The sequence below is a fragment of the Oncorhynchus nerka genome, linkage group LG20 (assembly GCF_034236695.1).
Source record: "Oncorhynchus nerka isolate Pitt River linkage group LG20, Oner_Uvic_2.0, whole genome shotgun sequence".
Classification (NCBI taxonomy): Eukaryota; Metazoa; Chordata; class Actinopteri; order Salmoniformes; family Salmonidae; genus Oncorhynchus; species Oncorhynchus nerka.
The window spans coordinates 77,880,294-77,900,063 of record NC_088415.1 but is presented as its reverse complement, the minus strand read 5'-3'; the positions used below and the strand labels follow the sequence as shown (position 1 = coordinate 77,900,063).

At 44.3% G+C, this 19,770-nt stretch overlaps 1 protein-coding gene across 2 annotated transcripts in view; it reads left to right on the top strand.

Moving 5' to 3' along the window:
- LOC115101581 (glypican-5-like) overlaps window positions 1-19,770 on the top strand; it is a 305,660-nt gene that overhangs the window by 147,681 nt on the left and 138,209 nt on the right. For both annotated transcript variants that reach the window (XM_065005797.1, XM_065005796.1), the window contains one exon: window positions 1,043-1,165. In XM_065005797.1, the coding sequence (XP_064861869.1) occupies window positions 1,043-1,165 (123 nt within the window). The remainder of the gene's footprint in view (window positions 1-1,042; window positions 1,166-19,770) is intronic.

The window sequence follows — 19,770 nt, the reverse complement described above, 5'->3', positions numbered from 1 at the left end:
CTATGTTCTATCAAATCAAATTTATTTATATAGCCCTTCGTACAACAGCTGATATCTCAAAGTGCTGTACAGAACCCCAGCCTAAAACCCCAAACAGCAACCAATACAGGTGTTGAAGCTCGGTGGCTAGAAAAAACTCCCTAGAAAGGTCAAAACCCAGGAAGAAACCTAGAGAGGAACCAGGCTATGTGGGGTGGCCAGTCCTCTTCTGGCTGTGCTGGGTGGAGATTATAACAGAACATGGCCAAGATGTTCAAATGTTCATAAATGACCAGCATGGTCAAATAATAATACTCACAGGCAGAACAGTTGACACTGGAGCAGCAGCACGGCCAGGTGGACTGGGGACAGCAAGGAGTCATCATGTCAGGTAGTCCTGAGGCATGGTCCTAGGGCTCAGTTCCTCCGAGAGAGAGAAAGAAAGAGAGAATTAGAGAGAGCATACTTAAATTCACACAGGACACCGGATAGGACAGGAGAAGTACTCCAGATATAACAAACGGACCCTAGCCCCCCGACACATAAACTACTGCAGCATGAATACTGGAGGCTGAGATAGGAGGGGTCAGGAGACACTGTCTCTATGTTTTCTATCTATCTCTATGTTTCTCTATCTCTCTTTTTCTAACTCTTTCTCTAACGCTCTGTCGGTCTCTCTCTCCCTCTCTCTCTCTCTTTCTCACTCTATGACAGCTGATGTTATCATCAGAATTGGATCAGGCTATGATATCTCACAACAAATGTGTGTGTGTTTCTGTGTTTGTGTGTGTGTGTGTCTGTCAGTCTGGCGAGTGTCATGTGATTAATAATATGATTTAAACCTATGATTTAAAGTCCCTTGTAATTTGCCCACCCGCGGCCCACACCTAACGGGGGGCTCTGATAATGTGGCAGAAAATGTGCCATACCGTTTATCTGTCTGGGGCCTACCTCTCAACCCTCTTTCCCTCCTCTCTCCCGTCTTTGTCTCCATCTCTCTCCATTCTGTCGCCCTCCGTCCTCCCTGTTCTCTCCATCCTCTCTTTCCATCTCTCCATCCCAGGGAGTTTCTGAGCTACGTCCAGCGCTACAAGTTGTTCTTCGCGGTGCTGCCGGAGATGCTGTGTGAAGGAGAGACGGTGGTGGAGGACTTCACCTGCTGGAGCGGAGACGACGTGGTGGAGAGGTAAGACTGGAGAAGAAGGAGAGCGGGATGGGGGGATGAGGTGAAAAATAGAGGGAGGGTATGATGCTGTGTGAGGAAGAGATGGTGGTGGAGGACTCTCCGCACCTGCTGGAGTCAACGTGGTGGAGAGGTAAGACTGGAGAAGAAGGAGAGCGGGATGGGGGGATGAGGGAGAGTGGAAGGGGTGCGTAACTGGTGGCAGGGAAGTCAGACGCAGGAGAGCAGAACTAGGTAATAGCCGGAGCAGTTTAATTACAAAAAACCAACATAGGTACAAAACCCAAAGCACACCAGTAAACATGTGCACAAGCACTTACAACAAACAATTCCACACAAAGACATGGGGGGGAACAGAGGGTTAAATACACAACAATTAATGGCGGGAAATGAAAACCAGGTGTGTAGGAAAACAAGACAAAACAAATGGAAAATGAAAAATGGATTGACGATGGCTAGAAGACAGGTGATGCCGACTGCCGAACGCCGCCCGAACAAGGAGAGGAAGCGACTTCGGTGGAAGTCATGATATAGAGAAGGGAGTGGAAGGGATGAGGGGATGAGGTAGAGAGAGAGGAAGTGAAAAAGGGATGACCACTCACAGTTTTGCTGGGTTTCTACTCCATGGCTTTAGAAGCTGATATTCTCTGTCCTACTTATCTACTAGGTCTACTAGAAGAGAGAGTGTGTGTGTGTGTGTGTGTGTGTGTGTGTGTGTGTGTGTGTGTGTGTGTGTGTGTGTGTGTGTGTGTGTGTGTGTGTGTGTGTGTGTGTGTGTGTGAGAGAGATTGTGTGTGTTAGTGTAATAAGCCTGTGTGTGGTTTTATGAAGCTGTTGTTAATAAGCGAGGCAATGCGGAAGTCATAAGAACCTTCGTTCCCCGTTGGATGAAGGATAGCACTGGCTTGTGTTTTTATGGTGCTGATTTGGGGCGTGGCTCTGGATCCTCCTCACTGTATGTGGCTGTGTGGGATCCACTCATCACCTAGTCATAATGTGTGTGTGTGTTTGTGTGCGTCTGTGTGTGTGTGCGCATGTGTGGGTCTGTGTGTGTGTTTATATGTGTGTGTGTGTTCAGGCACCACAGAGTTTAGGCAGGTCACAGAGTAATTCTGATCTGTAACTTATTCCCTCTCTGGAAGGGCTTCATAAGCGCTTCTAGAATGCTCTCTTCCCTCAGCAATTATGACAACACTGGGGCCTGCGGTGGCCCCTGCCTGGCTCCAGTTACCATAGCTACCCCAAATCTTGGCAGGACATTGTTTAGTTTGACTGTTAGAGGAGTGAAGAAAGAAAGAAAAGATGGAGAGAAATCTTCAATTCCCAACAGAGTAATTGTTAAAGTAATTGTTAAAGTAATTTAAAGTAATTGTTAAAGTAATTGTAAGTAATTGTTTGTCAGATATTCTGGCCTTCGTTCATCACCCTGGATTATGCTTTATGTTACATTGAGGTTTACATATGTAATATACTGTACATGTCAGACACATGACAAGACGCCTATGACCAGTGACCTCATTTCTTTCCGGTACTGAGCAAATTTCAGGTCTGCTGAACGCAAAGGTTAACATTGTGAAAATGATGTGCAACTTCAAGCGTGTGTTTACTGTGAACACTGAGGCTGTACCCACTTTAAGTTACAGTTTCAGACAGTGGTCAAGTAGGCTACCGTGGCTATTTGATCATAATGTATGGCTACCAGAGTGGCCTACCATCAAACACATTAGAGAAAATGTATCTCATAAAATGTTAACATGGAAATAGGTGTTCTATCATTCAGCCTACAGTAGCAGCCAATGTGTGGTGTTCAATATAGGCCTACATTCCATGAGACTTTAGGAAAAAAAACATGCAGGGCTTGACATTAGCCGGTTTATCCACTCCTTCATACCCTCTGCCTATTGGTGATGTAGCTTCTTCAACCTGTTTTAAAATACAATACAAAAAATCTGTATAACCGACTTGCTTTTCAAAGATGTCTAGAAGTGTACATGTATTGTGCTCTTGTAAGACCACTCCCCCGCTGCTGCCTACAAATGATCTATAACTGGGCTAAGAACTCACTAACTAGTAAATAATATGAACAAATGTGCACAAGTGGCTACATGCAGCTCTCACTTTGATCTCAAAAAAAGCTGATCTACTTAGGACCGCTCATGCTGTAAACACAGTCCAGTTCAATGTTAATAGCACAAATCCATATATGGCAATGGTCTATTTGCATATAGGCCTACTACAGCACTGATTGGCTATGCCATACCAGTCTGTGTAGAGTATGGGCTGAGTCGTGCGTCATTGCGTCAAAGTAATAGAATTGTACGATGCGTTCTGCCTACAACAAAATCTCTTGCATTGTTAGTTTTGCATACTAAGTCTTGCAGAGTTAAGTGTGTGTGTGTGTGTGTGTGTGTGTGTGTGTGTGTGTGTGAGTGTGTGTGAGAGAGAGAGAGAGAGAGGACAGGGCATGAAAGGGGGTTGCCCCAGGTAGCACTGTGCCCCCCTCTCGCTCCTGTGGTCCTGGTTGGAGTCGCTGTATGGAGGTAGGTGTGGGCAGGGGGGCCTTGGCAGGATAAAGGCCCATTGTGGGGAGAGAGGAGTGGGGCACAGCACAGCCGTGGGGACCCCCAAAGCCTGGAGGGTAGAAACAAAGACCCTCCTATGAGGTTGCATGGGAAAGACTGGAGCCCTGAGGCCCTGTAGTCACTGTAAACCTGTTAACCTGCACCCACTCTGCCTGGGAATGAGGAGAGGAGAGGAGAGGAGAGGAGAGGAGAGGAGAGGAGAGGAGAGGAGAGGAGAGGAGAGGAGAGGAGAGGAGAGGAGGGAGGGGAGGGAGGAGAGGGGAGGAGAGGAGAGGAGGGAAATAGAGGAGGGGAGAAGAGGAGACCATAGTTGAGAAAAGAGAAGAGGAGGGTGTTACATGTGGGAATGTTACGGTGTCCCAGTAGTATAATTCTTGGTATGTGGTGTTACAGTGAAAAGGAGAGGAAAACAGAGGCTCTGTGGGTATGCTGGACCGCGCTTCCCAGAAAGCAGCTGGAAAATAACACACACTGTCTCATGTCACTCTAATTTCTCCATATGTTACGTAACAGCTGGACCACAGTATCTAAACACACCTGCACATACACACGCACACAGAAATACACACTACTACTTTAAACACACGTCTGTGTGGACACAAACACACACACACAGCAGGAACACTTCAAAGCACATGAAAGGTATTGGGGATAGCCAAGAAGCCAAGTAGCCAAGAAGCCAAGTAGCCAAGTTGTCAAAAAGCCAAGTAGCCAAGAAGCCAATTAGCCAAGCTGCCAAGAAGCCAAGTAGGTAAGAAGTCAAGTAGCCAAAAAAAACAAGTAGCCAAGCGGTCAAAATGTTGATTGGATAGCTTGTTATGGGAAGATATTGGAGATTTGTACACCTACACTACATTGTTTCTGCACTACATGCATGTCTGGCGTGTGTGTGTGTGCATGTGTGTGTACTAGAATGGGTGGTGTGTGTTTGTGTGTGTCGGAAACAGTATGGACAGCTAGACGTGAGAGGTGTGATATCTCAGAGCTGATTCTTGAGCCATGCATTCCTCTATGGATGAGAACAATATAGGTCTGTAGTGCTCCTGAGTGCCTCATATGACAATCCGTTTGTTTATCGTTCTGACATCTGGAATCCATTGTGGGGAGAGGCAAGAAGGGGAGGGCTGCACTCTGTACTGGGCAAAGGCCTAACCCCTATTCGTCTAATTCACTCTATCACTCTCTTGCTCCCTCTTTCTCTCTCTCTTTCTCTCACTCTCCCTCTTTCTCTCTCTCTTCCTCTCTCTCACTCTCTCTCTCTTTTTCTCTCTCTCGGGGATTGATGACTCTGGGATTGACAGTGAGATATATCAGGGGGGACCTCGCCAGAGTGTGAGTGGCTGATGCTTGCATTGTGGCAGTGGAGTTCTCTACATACCAGCACTCACCAGAAACCTGTTCTGAGACCAGCTGCCATGTCTGTCTATCCACACAGAGACACAGTCTGGCTGTCTGCAGTGTGTGATTTTTGGAGCTGCCTCATAGTGAAGTCTCTCCTCCCCCTTCATCTCTTTTTCCTCCACCTCTCACCTCCTTTCTCCTCCCCCTGCTTTTACCTCTCCCCATGTGTAGTTGTGTTACCTCACTACCTTAAGATGAATGCACTGTCAGTCACTCTGGATAAGAGAGTCTGCTAAATGATTAATGTACATGTAAATGTGGTATCTTCTCCACAGCTGGATCAGGAGTAAGGAGTGTAATACTCATGGTAATCATTATGTTAGGACACCAGTCAGTCAGTAGAGAGCCCCACAAACATCCCTGTCTCAGACAAAAGTCTAGGACATACACTCCCACCACACCCCTCCAACACTCCACACTTCCTAGTTCTCACCCTTGCTAACCTCGCCCCTACCCCTCACCTTTAACCCTTGTGCCACCCCTCGTCCCAACCTTATCAACCTCGCACTAACCTAACAACACTTCCGCCTCTCCTCTCCCTCTCCCTCTCCTTCCATCCCTCTCTCCCACTGTGACCTACACTGCTCACTGACAACACTCTCTCTCTGGGACCCCACTGTGACCTACACTGCTCACTGACAACACTCTCTCTCTGGGACCCCACTGTGGCCTACACTGCTCACTGACAACACTCTCTCTCTGGGACCCCACTGTGACCTACACTGCTCACTGACAACACTCTCTCTCTGGGACCCCACTGTGGCCTACACTGCTCACTGACAACACTCTCTCTCTGGGACCCCACTGTGGCCTACACTGCGCACTGTCAACACTCTCTCTCTCTGAGTGTGTGTGTGTGTGCGGGTGTATCAGGTCAGCAGAGTGCACTGTCGTGGCTGTGGGCGAAAGAGAGTGAATGTATGCACAGAGTATGTACGTTTGTGTGTGTGTGTGTGTGTGTGTGTGTGTGTGTGTGTGTGTGTGTGTGTGTGTGTGTGTGTGTGTGTGTTTATACACAGTACATGCACATGTGTGTATGGGGAGGTTTATGTGTTAAATTGTGTGAGTGCATGTGTTATTTTGGTTTTGCGTGCAGTTTTGATGTTTTGTTTGTCTGCAAGTTTGACTATGTTCAGTATGTGTGTATTGACTACATTCATCTTTTTAGTGTGCTTGTTCACTCTTGCTAATACATTTACAAACGTTATATTTAAATCCAAATGGTTTAGCAAATTAACAAGAATGTTTCACCCCATGTTCAAGAAAGGCCCTTTTCCCTTTATTGAGATTACAACCTCTCACTTTTGGTTATTTGAAAATGAAATAATCTCCAAAATATCGCTATTTTTAAAACAAGCCATAGAAAGTTGGTTGCAATTTCAGTTTAATCCACCAGAAAAGACAGAACAAATAATACAACAAATATTGTGTGTCACGCCTGCTCTCTCTCTTCCCCTCGGCTGCCCTGCATTACACACTCCTGCCACCATCATTACGCACACCTGCCCTCCCCCGTCACGCGCATCAGTGAATATTGGACTCACCAGGACTCAATCACCTGTTTATACCTCCCCTGTATGTGTCAGTTCCCTGCTCTGCTCTCCACTGCTGCAGTGTTGTCTGTCTTTATGTCAGTTCCCTGCTCTGCTCTCCACTGCTGCAGTGTTGTCTGTCTTTATGTCAGTTCCCTGCTCTGCTCTCCGCTGCTGCAGTGTTGTCTGTCTTTATGTCAGTTCCCTGCTCTGCTCTCCGCTGCTGCAGTGTTGTCTGTCTTTATGTCAGTTCCCTGCTCTGCTCTCCGCTGCTGCAGTGTTGTCTGTCTTTATGTCAGTTCCCTGCTCTGCTCTCCGCTGCTGCAGTGTTGTCTGTCTTTATGTCAGTTCCCTGCTCTGCTCTCCGCTGCTGCAGTGTTGTCTGTCTTTATGTCAGTTCCCTGCTCTGCTCTCCGCTGCTGCAGTGTTGTCTGTCTTTATGTCAGTTCCCTGCTCTGCTCTCCGCTGCTGCAGTGTTGTCTGTCTTTATGTCAGTTCCCTGCTCTGCTCTCCACTGCTGCAGTGTTGTCTGTCTTTATGTCAGTTCCCTGCTCTGCTCTCCACTGCTGCAGTGTTGTCTGTCTTTATGTCAGTTCCCTGCTCTGCTCTCCACTGCTGCAGTGTTGTCTGTCTTTATGTCAGTTCCCTGCTCTGCTCTCCACTGCTGCAGTGTTGTCTGTCTTTATGTCAGTTCCCTGCTCTGCTCTCCACTGCTGCAGTGTTGTCTGTCTTTATGTCAGTTCCCTGCTCTGCTCTCCACTGCTGCAGTGTTGTCTGTCTTTATGTCAGTTCCCTGCTCTGCTCTCCACTGCTGCAGTGTTGTCTGTCTTTATGTCAGTTCCCTGCTCTGCTCTCCACTGCTGCAGTGTTGTCTGTCTTTATGTCAGTTCCCTGCTCTGCTCTCCACTGCAGTGTGCAGTGTTGTCTGTCTTTATGTCAGTTCCCTGCTCTGCTCTCCACTGCTGCAGTGTTGTCTGTCTTTATGTCAGTTCCCTGCTCTGCTCTCCACTGCTGCAGTGTTGTCTGTCTTTATGTCAGTTCCCTGCTCTGCTCTCCACTGCTGCAGTGTTGTCTGTCTTTATGTCAGTTCCCTGCTCTGCTCTCCACTGCTGCAGTGTTGTCTGTCTTTATGTCAGTTCCCTGCTCTGCTCTCCACTGCTGCAGTGTTGTCTGTCTTTATGTTTCCCACTTCTGACGCTGTTCCTGTCCTGTTGCCTGTTCCTTCCATATTAAATGTCAACTCCCCGTACCTGCTTCTCTTCTGCAGCGTCGTTCCTTACAATTGTGGTTCAACTCAAATATACTAATTGATTAAAAAAAGGTATAATCTTTGTAAATTATATCATAAAAAGGAGTGGTGGAGTTATGTCACACATGAAGCTAACTAAATATATGGAAATGTCTACTCTACTCAAAATTACAACCAACTAATTGCAGCATTATCGCAAAAATGGAAGAGGCAAGTGGAACGGGGAGAAAGTAATGAACTTGACTGTCAGCTCTGCATTAAAGACCAAAATTTGCTAAAGAACACTGTGATAAATAAAAAAGTATACCAGTTTCATTTAAGGACCAAAACATTGACAGCCCTGCCATATAGATTGCAAAATAGTTGGGAAGAGATTTTCGGGACCTTTTCCATGGCACATGGTTTATGAACTGGGACGCAAAACAACGCCGGATTCAAACTTTGAATTTTCCAATTGAAAAAGAATATTGCAACCAATAACATATATATTTTTAAATATATATATATATATATATATATATATATATGAGCTTGTTCATTCTTGGTAATAAATGTACAAAAGTTACATTTAAATCCGAACTGGTTCTCTACAACCTTCCCAGCTCTGCAGAATTGCTGTGTCCATAAAATGTATATGGTATGTATAAGCTGGAAGTAGAAGCGGGAGGGGTGGTAGGGTTGGTGGAAAATAACAAAGGAAAATATATTTTAATAAGATATGGAGATTCACGGTCAGTTTGGATGGGGAGTGTCACTGCACAGCAATTTTCAGGTCTCTCCAGAGATGTTTGATCGTGTTCAAGTCCGGTGTGCTTCAAGTGGGCTGTCATGTGGCTTTTACTGAGGAGTGGCTTTCGTCTGGTCACTCTACCATAAAGGTGGTAGAGATGCAGAGATGGTTGTCCTTCTGGATGGTCCTCCCATCTCCACAGAGGAAATCTATAGCTTTGTCAGAGTGACCATTGGGTCTTTGGTCACCTCCCTGACCAAGGCCCTTCTCCCCTGATTGCTCAGTTTGGCGGAGCGGCCAGCTCCAGGAAGAGTCTTCGTGGTTCCAAACTTCTTCCATTTAAGAATGATGGAGGCCACTGTGTTCTTGGGGACCGCCAATGCTGCAGACATTTTTTGGTACCCTTTCCCACCAGATCGATGCCTCGACAGAATCCTGTCTCAGAGCTCCACGGACAATTCCTTCGACCTCATGGCTTGGTTTTTCCACTGACATGCACTGTCAACTGTGGGACCTTATATAGACAGGTGTGTGTGCCTTTCCAAATCATGTCCAATCAATTGAATTTACCACAGGTGGACTCTAATCAAGTTGTAGAAACATCAAGGATGATCAATGGAGACATGATGCACCTGAGCCAAAGGGTCTGAATAGTTATGTAAATAATGTATTTATGTTTTTTATTTTTAATACATTTGCCACAAATGTTTCGCTTTGTTATTATGGGGCGTTGTGTGTAGATTGCTGAGGATTTATTTTTTAAATCTATTTTAAAATAAGGCTGTAACTTAACAAACTGGGGAAACAGTCAAACGTGTGGACACACTTACTCACTTACCACGGTTTTTCTTTATTTTTACTATTTTCTACATTGTAGAATAATAGTGAAGACATCAAAACTATGAAATGACACATGGAATCACATAGTAACCAAAAAAAAAAAAAAAGAGATTTGAGATTCTTCAAAGTAGACACCCTTTGCCTTGATGACAGCTTTGCACACTTTTGGCATTCTCTCAACCAGCTTCTTGAGGTAGTTACCTGGAATGCATTTCAATTAACAGGTGTGCCTTGTTGAAAGTTCATTTGTGGAATTTCTTTGCTTCTTAATTAATGCGTTTGAGCCAATCAATTGTGTTGTAACAAGGTAATGTCACAGTTTCTGTTTGATTTGTTTGTTGTTTCCTTAGGTTACCGCTGGAGGGCACCCTTACCCTGTTTTCTGGTTTCCAGGTTACCCTGATTATTTCTTATTGGATTCACCTGTGTTTAATTACCTTCTCTGTTCACCTGGTTGTCATTTAGGTTCCTCAGTTGGCCTGTATCCTTGCTTAGGTCTCATGTTTTATTTAGTGTGGTCGCCTTGTTTCTGTTTAGACTCAAAGTAAAAGTTCTGGATGAACCCTTACCTCTGCTTGCTGTGTTTCTCTGCACCTAGGTTCGAGTTCCTACTAGAATTATTGTAACAGGTAATGGTAGTATACAGAAGATTTCGCTATTTGGTAAAAGACCAAGTCCATATTATGGCAAGAACAGCTCAAATAAGCAAAGAGAAATGACAGTCCATCATTACTTTAAGATATGAAGGTCAGTCAATAAGGAACATTTCAAGAACTTTGAAAGTTTCTTCAAGTGCAGTCGCAAAAACCATGAAGCGCTATGATGAAACTGGCTCTCATGAGGACTGCCACAGGAACGGAAGACCAAGAGTTTCCTCTGCTGCAAAGGATACTTTTATTAGAGTTAGCTGCACTTCAGATTGCAGCCAAAATAAATGCTTCACAGAGTTCAAGTAACAGACACATCTCAACATCAACTGTTCAGAGGAGACTGCATGAGTCAGGACTTCATGGTTGAATTGCTGCATAGAAACCACTACTAAAGGACACCAATAAGAAGAAGAGACTTTCTTGGGCCAAGAAACATGAGCAATGGACATTAGAACGGTGGAAATCTGTCCTTTGGTCTGATGAGTCCAAGTTTGAGATTTTTGGTTCCAACCACTGTGTCTTTGTGAAGCGCAAAGTAGGTGAACGGATGATCTCCGCATGTGTGGTTACAACTGTGAAGCATGGAGGAGGAGGTGTGATGGTGTGGTGGTGCTTTGATGGTGACACTATTGATGATTTATTTAGAATTTAACTTCTTGCGTCGAGCCAACCCGGATCCGGTATCATGACTACAGCCTCAATCCATTACCATAACGCAACGTTAACTATTCATGAAAATCGCAAATGAAATGAAATCAATATGCTAGCTCTCATACTTAGCCTTTTGTTAACAACACTGTCATCTCAGATTTTCAAAAATATGCTTCTCTACCATAGCAAACTAGCATTTAGCGTTAGCATTTATTGTTAGCATTAGCAGGCAACATTTTCACAAAAACCAGCAAAAACATTCAATAAATCATTTACCTTTGAAGAACTTTGGATGTTTTCAATGAGGAGACTCTCAGTTAGATAGCAAATGTTAAATTTTTCCTGAAAGATTTTTTGTGCAGGAGAAATCGGTCCGTTTGGTGCGTCACATTTGGCTACCAAAAAAACCCGAAAATTCAGTTATCCAAACGCCGAACTTTTTTCCAAATTAACTCCATAATATCGACTGAAACATGGCAAACGTTGTTTAGAACCAATCCTCAAGGTGTTTTTCACATATTTCTTCAATGATGTATCGTTCCTGGAAGTATGAGTCTCCTTCTGTATCGCATGGTAAAATAATTGCCACTGGGAATTACGCACCAACTTAGACAAAGGACACCGGACGGCCCCCTGGCAAATGTAGTCTCTTATGGCCAATCTTCCAATGAAATGCCTACAAATACGTCACAATGCTGCAGACATCTTGGACGAATGGCAGAGCGCATAAGCTCGTTCACAGCATATTCACAGCCATATAAGGAGACCAGAGTAAAACAGAGCGTCAAAAATCCTGCTCATTTCCTGTTTGAAGTTTCATCTTGGTTTCGCCTGTAAGATCAGTTCTGGGGCACTCACAGATAATATCTTTGCAGTTTTGAAAACGTCAGAGTGTTTTCTTTCCAAAGCCGGCAATTATATGCATAGTCGAGCATCTTTTCGTGACAAAATATTGCGCTTAAAACGGGCACGTTTTTTTATCCAATAATGACATAGCGCCCCCATAGGTTGAAGAGGTTAAGGCACACTTAACCAGCATGGCTACCACAGAATTCTGCAGCGATATGCCATCCCATCTGGTTTGGGCTTAGTGGGACTATCATTTGTTTTTCAACAGGACAATGACCCAACACACCTCCAGGCTGTGCAAGGGCTATTTGACCAAGAAGGAAAGTGGAGTGCTGCATCAGATGACCTGGCCTCCACAATCACCCAACCTCAATCCATTATTCTCATTCATCCCTTTAGATTTGTGTGTATTAGGTAGTTGTTGGGGAATTGTTAGATTACTTGTTAGATATTACTGCACTGTCGGAACTAGAAGCACAAGCATTTTGCTACACTTGCATTAACATCTGCTAACCATGTGTATGTGATCAATAAAATTGGATTTGAATTGAGATGTTTTGGGATATGTTGGACCACAGAGTGAAGGAAAAGCAGCCAACAAGTGCTAAGCATATGTGGGAACTCCTTCAAGACTGTCGGAAAATAATTCCAGGTGAAGCTGGTTGAGAGAATGCCAAGAGAGTGCAAAGCTGTCATCAAGGCAAAGGATGGCTACTTTAAAGAATCTCAAATAAAAAATATAAATATACACTTTTTTGGTTACTACATGACTCCATATGTGTTATTTCATAGTTTAGATTTAGATTTTACATTAATGGAAGAAGCTACAATCTACAGTATCTACAATATTAAAGCTGATCAACCCCCCCCCCAAAAAAAAAAAAAAAAAAAATATTCAGCAAGCTTGTATAATGTCATGACTTGTAATCTCCCTATATATAACTTGTGTTTTTGCATTCATTTGAGCAGTATGCAAAGAAAGTTGGATGTGCTCAGGAAATGCAATAAACGGTATTTAATGGACCATCAATTATATATTACTAGAATGGTTTACATTGGACTGACATGCATTGACAATGTTTCACAATGTTCTCATTGTGAAACAATGAGAACAAGGCTTAGGTGTGGACAAGGCTTAAAACTAGTGTGGACAAGGCTTAAAACTAGTGTGGACAAGGCTTAAAACTAGTGTGGACAAGGCTTAAAACTAGTGCGGACAAGGCTTAAAACTAGTGTGGACAAGGCTTAAAACTAGTGCGGACAAGGCTTAAAACTAGTGTGGACAAGGCTTAAAACTAGTGCGGACAAGGCTTAAAACTAGTGCGGACAAGGCTTAAAACTAGTGCGGACAAGGCTTAAAACTAGTGCGGAGTGGAGAGAGGGCGGGAGGGAATAACAGAGGGAGGGAGTGAGAGATGGATGGATGGAGGGGTAAAGAGAGGAAGAGAGAGAGCCAGGGAGGGAAGGATAGGAGGGGGGGAGCTGTTTGGATGGGTAGAAAATAGATGAAGGGAGAGAGATGTAAGGAAGGAGAAGAAGGGATGGAGGAATGAGAGAGATGTATGGATGGAGGGAGAAATAGAGGGGTGGACGGAGGGAGGGGGGAGTTTGTAACAGTAGCTATGCTGGAGGGCTGGCTGTGTCTTTGTGTCTTTGTGGTTTAATTTCCTCTATGAAGTTGTTTGAAAAGCCTCTCTTTGAGACCGCCGACTCCAAGCTGCCAGCATGCCCGGGGTGCCAGCCAATCTGTGTGTGTGTGTGTATGTGTGTGTGTGTGTGTGTGTGTATATATGTGTGTGTGTGTATATGTGTGTGTGTGTGTGTGTGTCTGTGTATATGTGTGTGTGTGTGTATATGTGTGTGTGTGTGTGTGTGTGTGTGTGTGTGTGTGTGTGTGTGTGTGTGTGTGTGTGTCTGTGTCTGTGTGTGTTTGTGTGTGTCTGTGTCTGTGTATATGTGTGTGTGCATGCATTTCACTCTTTGTGCTATCATCTTTGACTCCCGATACACATTTTGGCTACTGGAGACTGGAGTGGGGATAAACCCCCAAATATGGCCCTTTAATAATGCATCTGAATATGATTATGATGGGACACGAAAGGACAGAAGGAAACAAAAAAACTGCATATGCTGTTAAAACAAAACACAAATGTGCACGCATGCAAATCAAATCAATTTATTGGTCGCGTACAAATATTTTGCAGATGTTATCTCAGGTGTAGGGAAATGCTGGTGTTTCTAGCTACAACAGTGCAGTAATACCTAACAATACAAAACAATACACTCAAATCCCCAAAATGTAAAGAAATATTAGAACGAGCAATGTAAGAGTACAGGGTGGTAGTCGGCTAGTAACAGTGACTAAAGTTAAGGACCGGCTGGCTAGTGGTAATTATTTAACAGCCTGATGACCTGGAGATAGAAGCTGTTTTCAGTGTCGTGGTCCCATATTTGATGCACACCTACTGTCTCCGCCTTTTTATATGGTAGCTGGTGAACCGTAGCTCGGGTGGCTGTTCACTGTTCCTAGCTCCTAAAAACACACACACACACACACACGCACACACACGCACACACACAAAGATGTTAGTCTGCACAGATGAAAGCCACTTAGCTTTGGATCAGTTTTTATCTTCTATCAAAACAATATATTGGAACTGAAGATGCTCCAGTCAAATGAAGCGCTGGTTGTTATACTTTACAGTCCGGAGTGTTTGATCTCAATCTAGTGTGTGTGTGTGTGTGTGTGTATGGATGTGTGTGTGTGTGTGTGTGTATGGATGTGTGTGTGTATGTGTGTGTGTGTGTGTGTGTGTGTGTGTGTGTGTGTGTGTGTGTGTGTGTGTGTGTGTGTGTGTGTGGTTCACTAGCAAAGACAATGAAACAGGGATTGTAAGCCATAGGTGGTTTTGTGGGTGGGGGACAGACCTGGGTCAAATACATGTTAAATACTTTCAAATACTTGAGCTAATGCGCTTGGTTTAGGTTGCCCGGTACAATGGAGCCACGGGAATGTCCCCAAAGAGCAAATTCCAAGCTAAATCAAGCGCATCTCAGAGACAAGTATTGTATTTATTACGTGGGTTATTTGACCAAGGTCTTGTGGGGTATATAATTCTTTGACATGGCCCATTATACATTCACGATTACACATCATCGGGTTAGGGCCAGGAATGTTTCTGGATCAGAGCTCCCTATGTCTCATCACGATTTAGAAACCAATGATGAGACTCACTGGTCTAGTTCCAGGGTTAGGCAGACAGGTCTGTTCAAACAGGCCCAGTCAGGGTAGCCTAACCCTGCGGTGAGAGGGTTGGAACTGGGTCTAGAACTGGGCTTGAGCTCATCTTTAACATATAACATTTGACTATTTTATTTGGCTCTTTTCTTGATTGGTTAGACATTGGGCCTTCTCTTCTCTTCATTGGTTAGACACTGTGGCTTCTCCTTTCTTCATTGGTTAGACATTGGGGCTTCCATTCTCTTCATTGGTTAGACATTGGGGATTCTCTTCTATTCATTGGTTAGACATTGGGGCTTCTCTTCTCTTCATTGGTTAGACATTGGGGCTTCTCTTCATTGGTTAGAAATTGGGACTTCTCTTTTCTTTATTAGTTAGACATTGGGACTTCTCTTTTCTTTATTGGTTAGACATGGGGGCTTCTCTTCTCTTCATTGGTTAGACACTGTGGCTTCTCATCTCTTCATTGGTTAGACATTGGGGCTTCCAATCTCTTCATTGGTTAGACATTGGGGATTATCTTCTATTCATTGGTTAGACATTGGGGCTTCTCTTCTCTTCATTGGTTAGACATTGGGGCTTCTCTTCTCTTCATTGGTTAGACATTGGGGCTTCCATTCTCTTCATTGGTTAGACATTGGGGATTCTCTTCTATTCATTGGTTAGACACTGGGGCTTCTCTTCTCTTCATTGGTTAGACATTGGGGATTCTCTTCTATTCATTGGTTAGACACTGGGGCTTCCATTCTCTTCATTGGTTAGACATTGGGGCTTCCATTCTTTTCATTGGTTAGACATTGGGGATTATCTTCTATTCATTGGTTAGACATTGGGGCTTCCATTCTCTTCATTGGTTAGACATTGGGGATTCTCTTCTATTCATTGGTTAGACATGGGGGCTTCTCTTCTCTTCACTGGTTAGACATGGGGGCTTCTCTTCTCTTCATTGGTTAGACACTGGTGCTTCTCTTCATTGGTTAGACTCTGGGAATTCTCTTCTCTTCATTGGTTAGACACTGGGACTTCTCTTCTCTTCATTGGTTAGACATTGGGACTTCTCTTCTCTTCATTGGTTAAACATTGGGGCTTCTCTTTTCTTAATTGGTTAGACACTGGGACTTCCATTCTCTTCATTGGTTAAACATTGGGGCTTCTCTTTTCTTAATTGGTTAGACATTGGGGCTTATCTTCTCTTCATTGGTTAGACACTGGTGCTTCTCTTCTCTTCATTGGTTAGACATTGGGACTTCTCTTTTCTTTATTGGTTAAACATTGGAGCTTCTCTTTTCTTAATTGGTTAGACATTGGGGCTTCTCTTTTCTTAATTGTTTATACATTGGGGCTTCTCGTCTCCTCATTGGTTAGACGTTGGGGCTTATCTTCTCTTCATTGGTTAGACACGGGAGCTTCTCTTTTCTTCATGGGTTTGACATTGGGGCTTCTCTTCTCTTCATTGGTTATACATTGGGGCTTCTCTTTTGTTTATTGGTTAGACATTAGGACTTCTCTTCTCTTCATTGGTTAGACACTGTGGCTTCTCCTCTCTTCATTGGTTATACATTGGGGCTTCCATTCTCTTCATTGGTTAGACATTGGGGCTTCCATTCTCTTCATTGGTTAGACACTGGGACTTCTCTTTTCTTCAGAGGTTCGACGTTGGGGCTTCTCGTGTCTTCATTGGTTATACACTGGGGCTTCTCTTTTCTTAATTGGTTAGACATTGGGACTTCTCTTTTCTTCATTGGTTAGACATTGGGGCTTCTCTTTTCTTCATTGGTTAGACATTGGGGATTCTCTTTTCTTCATTGGTTAGACATTGGGGCTTCTCGTCTCTTCATTGGTTAGACATTGGGACTTCTCGTCTCTTCATTGGTTAGACATTGGGGCTTCTCGTCTCTTCAATGGTTAGACATTGGGGCTTCTCGTCTCTTCATTGGTTAGACATTGGGGCTTCTGGAGCGTGTGTGTGTTAGGGGGATGTGACTCACCTATTATTCCGTAGCCTCTTCCCTGCACAGCCCACATTCCCCCAGAGACCCGCAGGCTCCAGTCACACCACCCCAAACAGGCCTGGAATCCTAGGAACGCTTTCCCTATGTGCTCAGGTTACTACACACACACACACACACACACACACACACACACACACACACACACACACACACACACACACACACACACACACACACACACACACCACTACTTCCTCTGTCCCTAACACGATAACAGTGGCTAGTGAATAGTATTCATAGAGTAGGCTACATAAGTGTAGTCAGATAGAACTATGTCATAAAGGTGCGTGCGTGCATGCGTGTGTGCGTTCTTATGCATTTTGCCTGTGCGTGCAAACCAGTAGCCCAGAAATAGTTTATAGCCATCTATAGGGCCATAATCCCATGTCCACCCAGCTACACACACACCCCGTGTTTGGATCAAAGCAGCGGTTTGGGAGAGGATTTGCCCAGCCCTTTGAACTGCGTTAGAATACACACAGAGGGGGTTGGAGATGTAGTGAAGTGGTATTGGCCAGGGTCATATTCGGTTGATTACGAAATGGAAGAAAACAGACTGAAACAGGGAGGAATCTACCTAAGTCTGTTTGTGCTATCATGCCAACTCAATTATGTCACTGAAACAAGTTTGTCTTGATAATGACATCAATGGCAGGAACACAGGCAGATCTGGATCCAGGCTATAGGCAATCCTGATCAACTCAAAAACCTGAAGTATTTGACTGTGGCGGTCCAGGACCAGAGTTAACTGGTCGTGTCATGCTATACATGCACAAGAAGAAACACAACGTCCCAGTTGAAGTAATATTGACAGAACGACTCCATTCTCCTCGTCTGATAAGACCAGGAGGACAGACCAACCTGTATATTGGCTCTATTTACAACAGTCATTAGCTACAGTTGCTCCTTTAACAACATACTGTCAGTGGAGCCTTTTTAGCCAAGTGCCACCTGCTTGTATTTTACTGGGTGACTTTTACTTTTACTTGAGTCATTTTCTATTAAGGTATCTTTACTTTTACTCTAGTATGACGATCGGGTACTTGTTCCACCACTGGTGCTTGGCTATGGTGGGATGTGCAAAAGTAGAGCTGTGCTCCCCTCTGCCCTTACAGCAGCTGAGAGTGTGAACCCTGACCCCCTTCACTCAACACCCTCATAACCCCCAAAGCCCACTCTGCACTGTATGTGTGCATGTGCGCTAAAGACAAGGATTGAGTGTCTGAGTTGACTACTCCCTGTTTTCGGCAATGTATACATTGTGTAATTGGGTCTCTCTCTCTCTCTCTCTCTCTCTCTCTCTCTCTCTCTCTCTCTCTCTCTCTCTCTCTCTCTCTCAATTCAAACAGCTTTATTGGCATGGGAAACGTATGTTTACATTGCCAAAGCAAGTTAAATAGATAATAAACAAAAGTGAAATAAACCATCAGAAATGAACAGTAACCATTACACTCACACAATATTACGCATATATACAGTGTTGTAACAATGTGCAAATAGTTCAAATACAAAAGAGAAAATAAATAAACATAAATATGAGATGTATTTACAATGGTGATTGTTCTTCACTGCGGTCCCTTTTCTTGTGGCAACAGGTCACAAATCTTGCTGCAGTGATGGCACACTGGTATTTCATCCAAAATATATGGGAGTTTATCAAAATTGGATTTGTTTTCGAATTCTTTGTGGGTCGGTGTAATCTGAGGGAAATAATATGGTCATACATTGGCAGAAGGTTAGGAAGTGCAGCTCAGTTTCCACCTCATTTTGTGGGCAGTGTGCACATAGCCTGTCTTCTCTTGAGAGCCAGGTCTGACTTCGACGGCCTTTCTCAATAGCAAGGCTATGCTCCCTGAGTCTGTACATAGTCAAAGATTCCCTTAATTTGGGATCAGTCACAGTGGTCAGGCATTGTGCCAATGTATTCCAGTTTGCTCCGTTTTTCTCATGATTTGGTTGGGTCTAATTGTGTTGGTGTACTGGGGCTCGGTGGGGTCTGTTTGTCTCTCTCTCTCTCTCTCTCTGAGACGTGTGAGTGGTGAGTGTGTGCGGGGTTGTATGGAGTTTATTATGGTGATGGTGACATTTGCGTACATCTGCTTTTCTCTCTGTATGTGTGTTTACCTAACTGCTGTTTACATCATGGGGAGTGTAAGTTCTGGACACACTCACCCACAGACCCACACACATACATGCACACACACAGGTCTGGCAGGGTTCTATAGTACAACCATTTTATCATTTTACTTGCATTTGCACCAGTGCGCCTAGAAAAATGAAGTAAGTTAAGAACAAATTCTAATTTACAATGACGGCCTACTTGTAAAGCCCCCATGTCCAAACCCGTCCCTAATGTCACTGGGCCAATTGTGCACCGCCTTATGGGACTCCCGATTACAGTCAGTCGTGATACAGCCCAGGATCGAACCTGGGTCTGTCGTGACGCCTACTAGCACTGCTGTGCAGTGTCCCAGACCGCTGGGCCACTCGAGAGCCCAAAAATTATAATTACCTCAAATATTTTTAATTGTGCTGCTAAATGTATTTTTGTGTGCCTACATTTTGTCAAAAATGGTCAGTTTAGAGCCCTGGGGGCAGACAGTTAGACAGGTGGTCCAACCGCAGCAGGTATTAACTGACACCCCCACGCTCTCCCCTATCCCCACCCACACATGCCCCCTCTTGCCTCCCCCCCTAACCTCAGCTATCTGGGGCCTCCTCGGCATGTGGGTGTGAGAGGCATGGGGGCTGATGGGGGGTCTGCTTCAGTCCCTTTACTCCTTCTCTTCCACACACACACACACACACACACACACACACACACACACACACACACACACACACACACACACACACACACACGCCAATAAC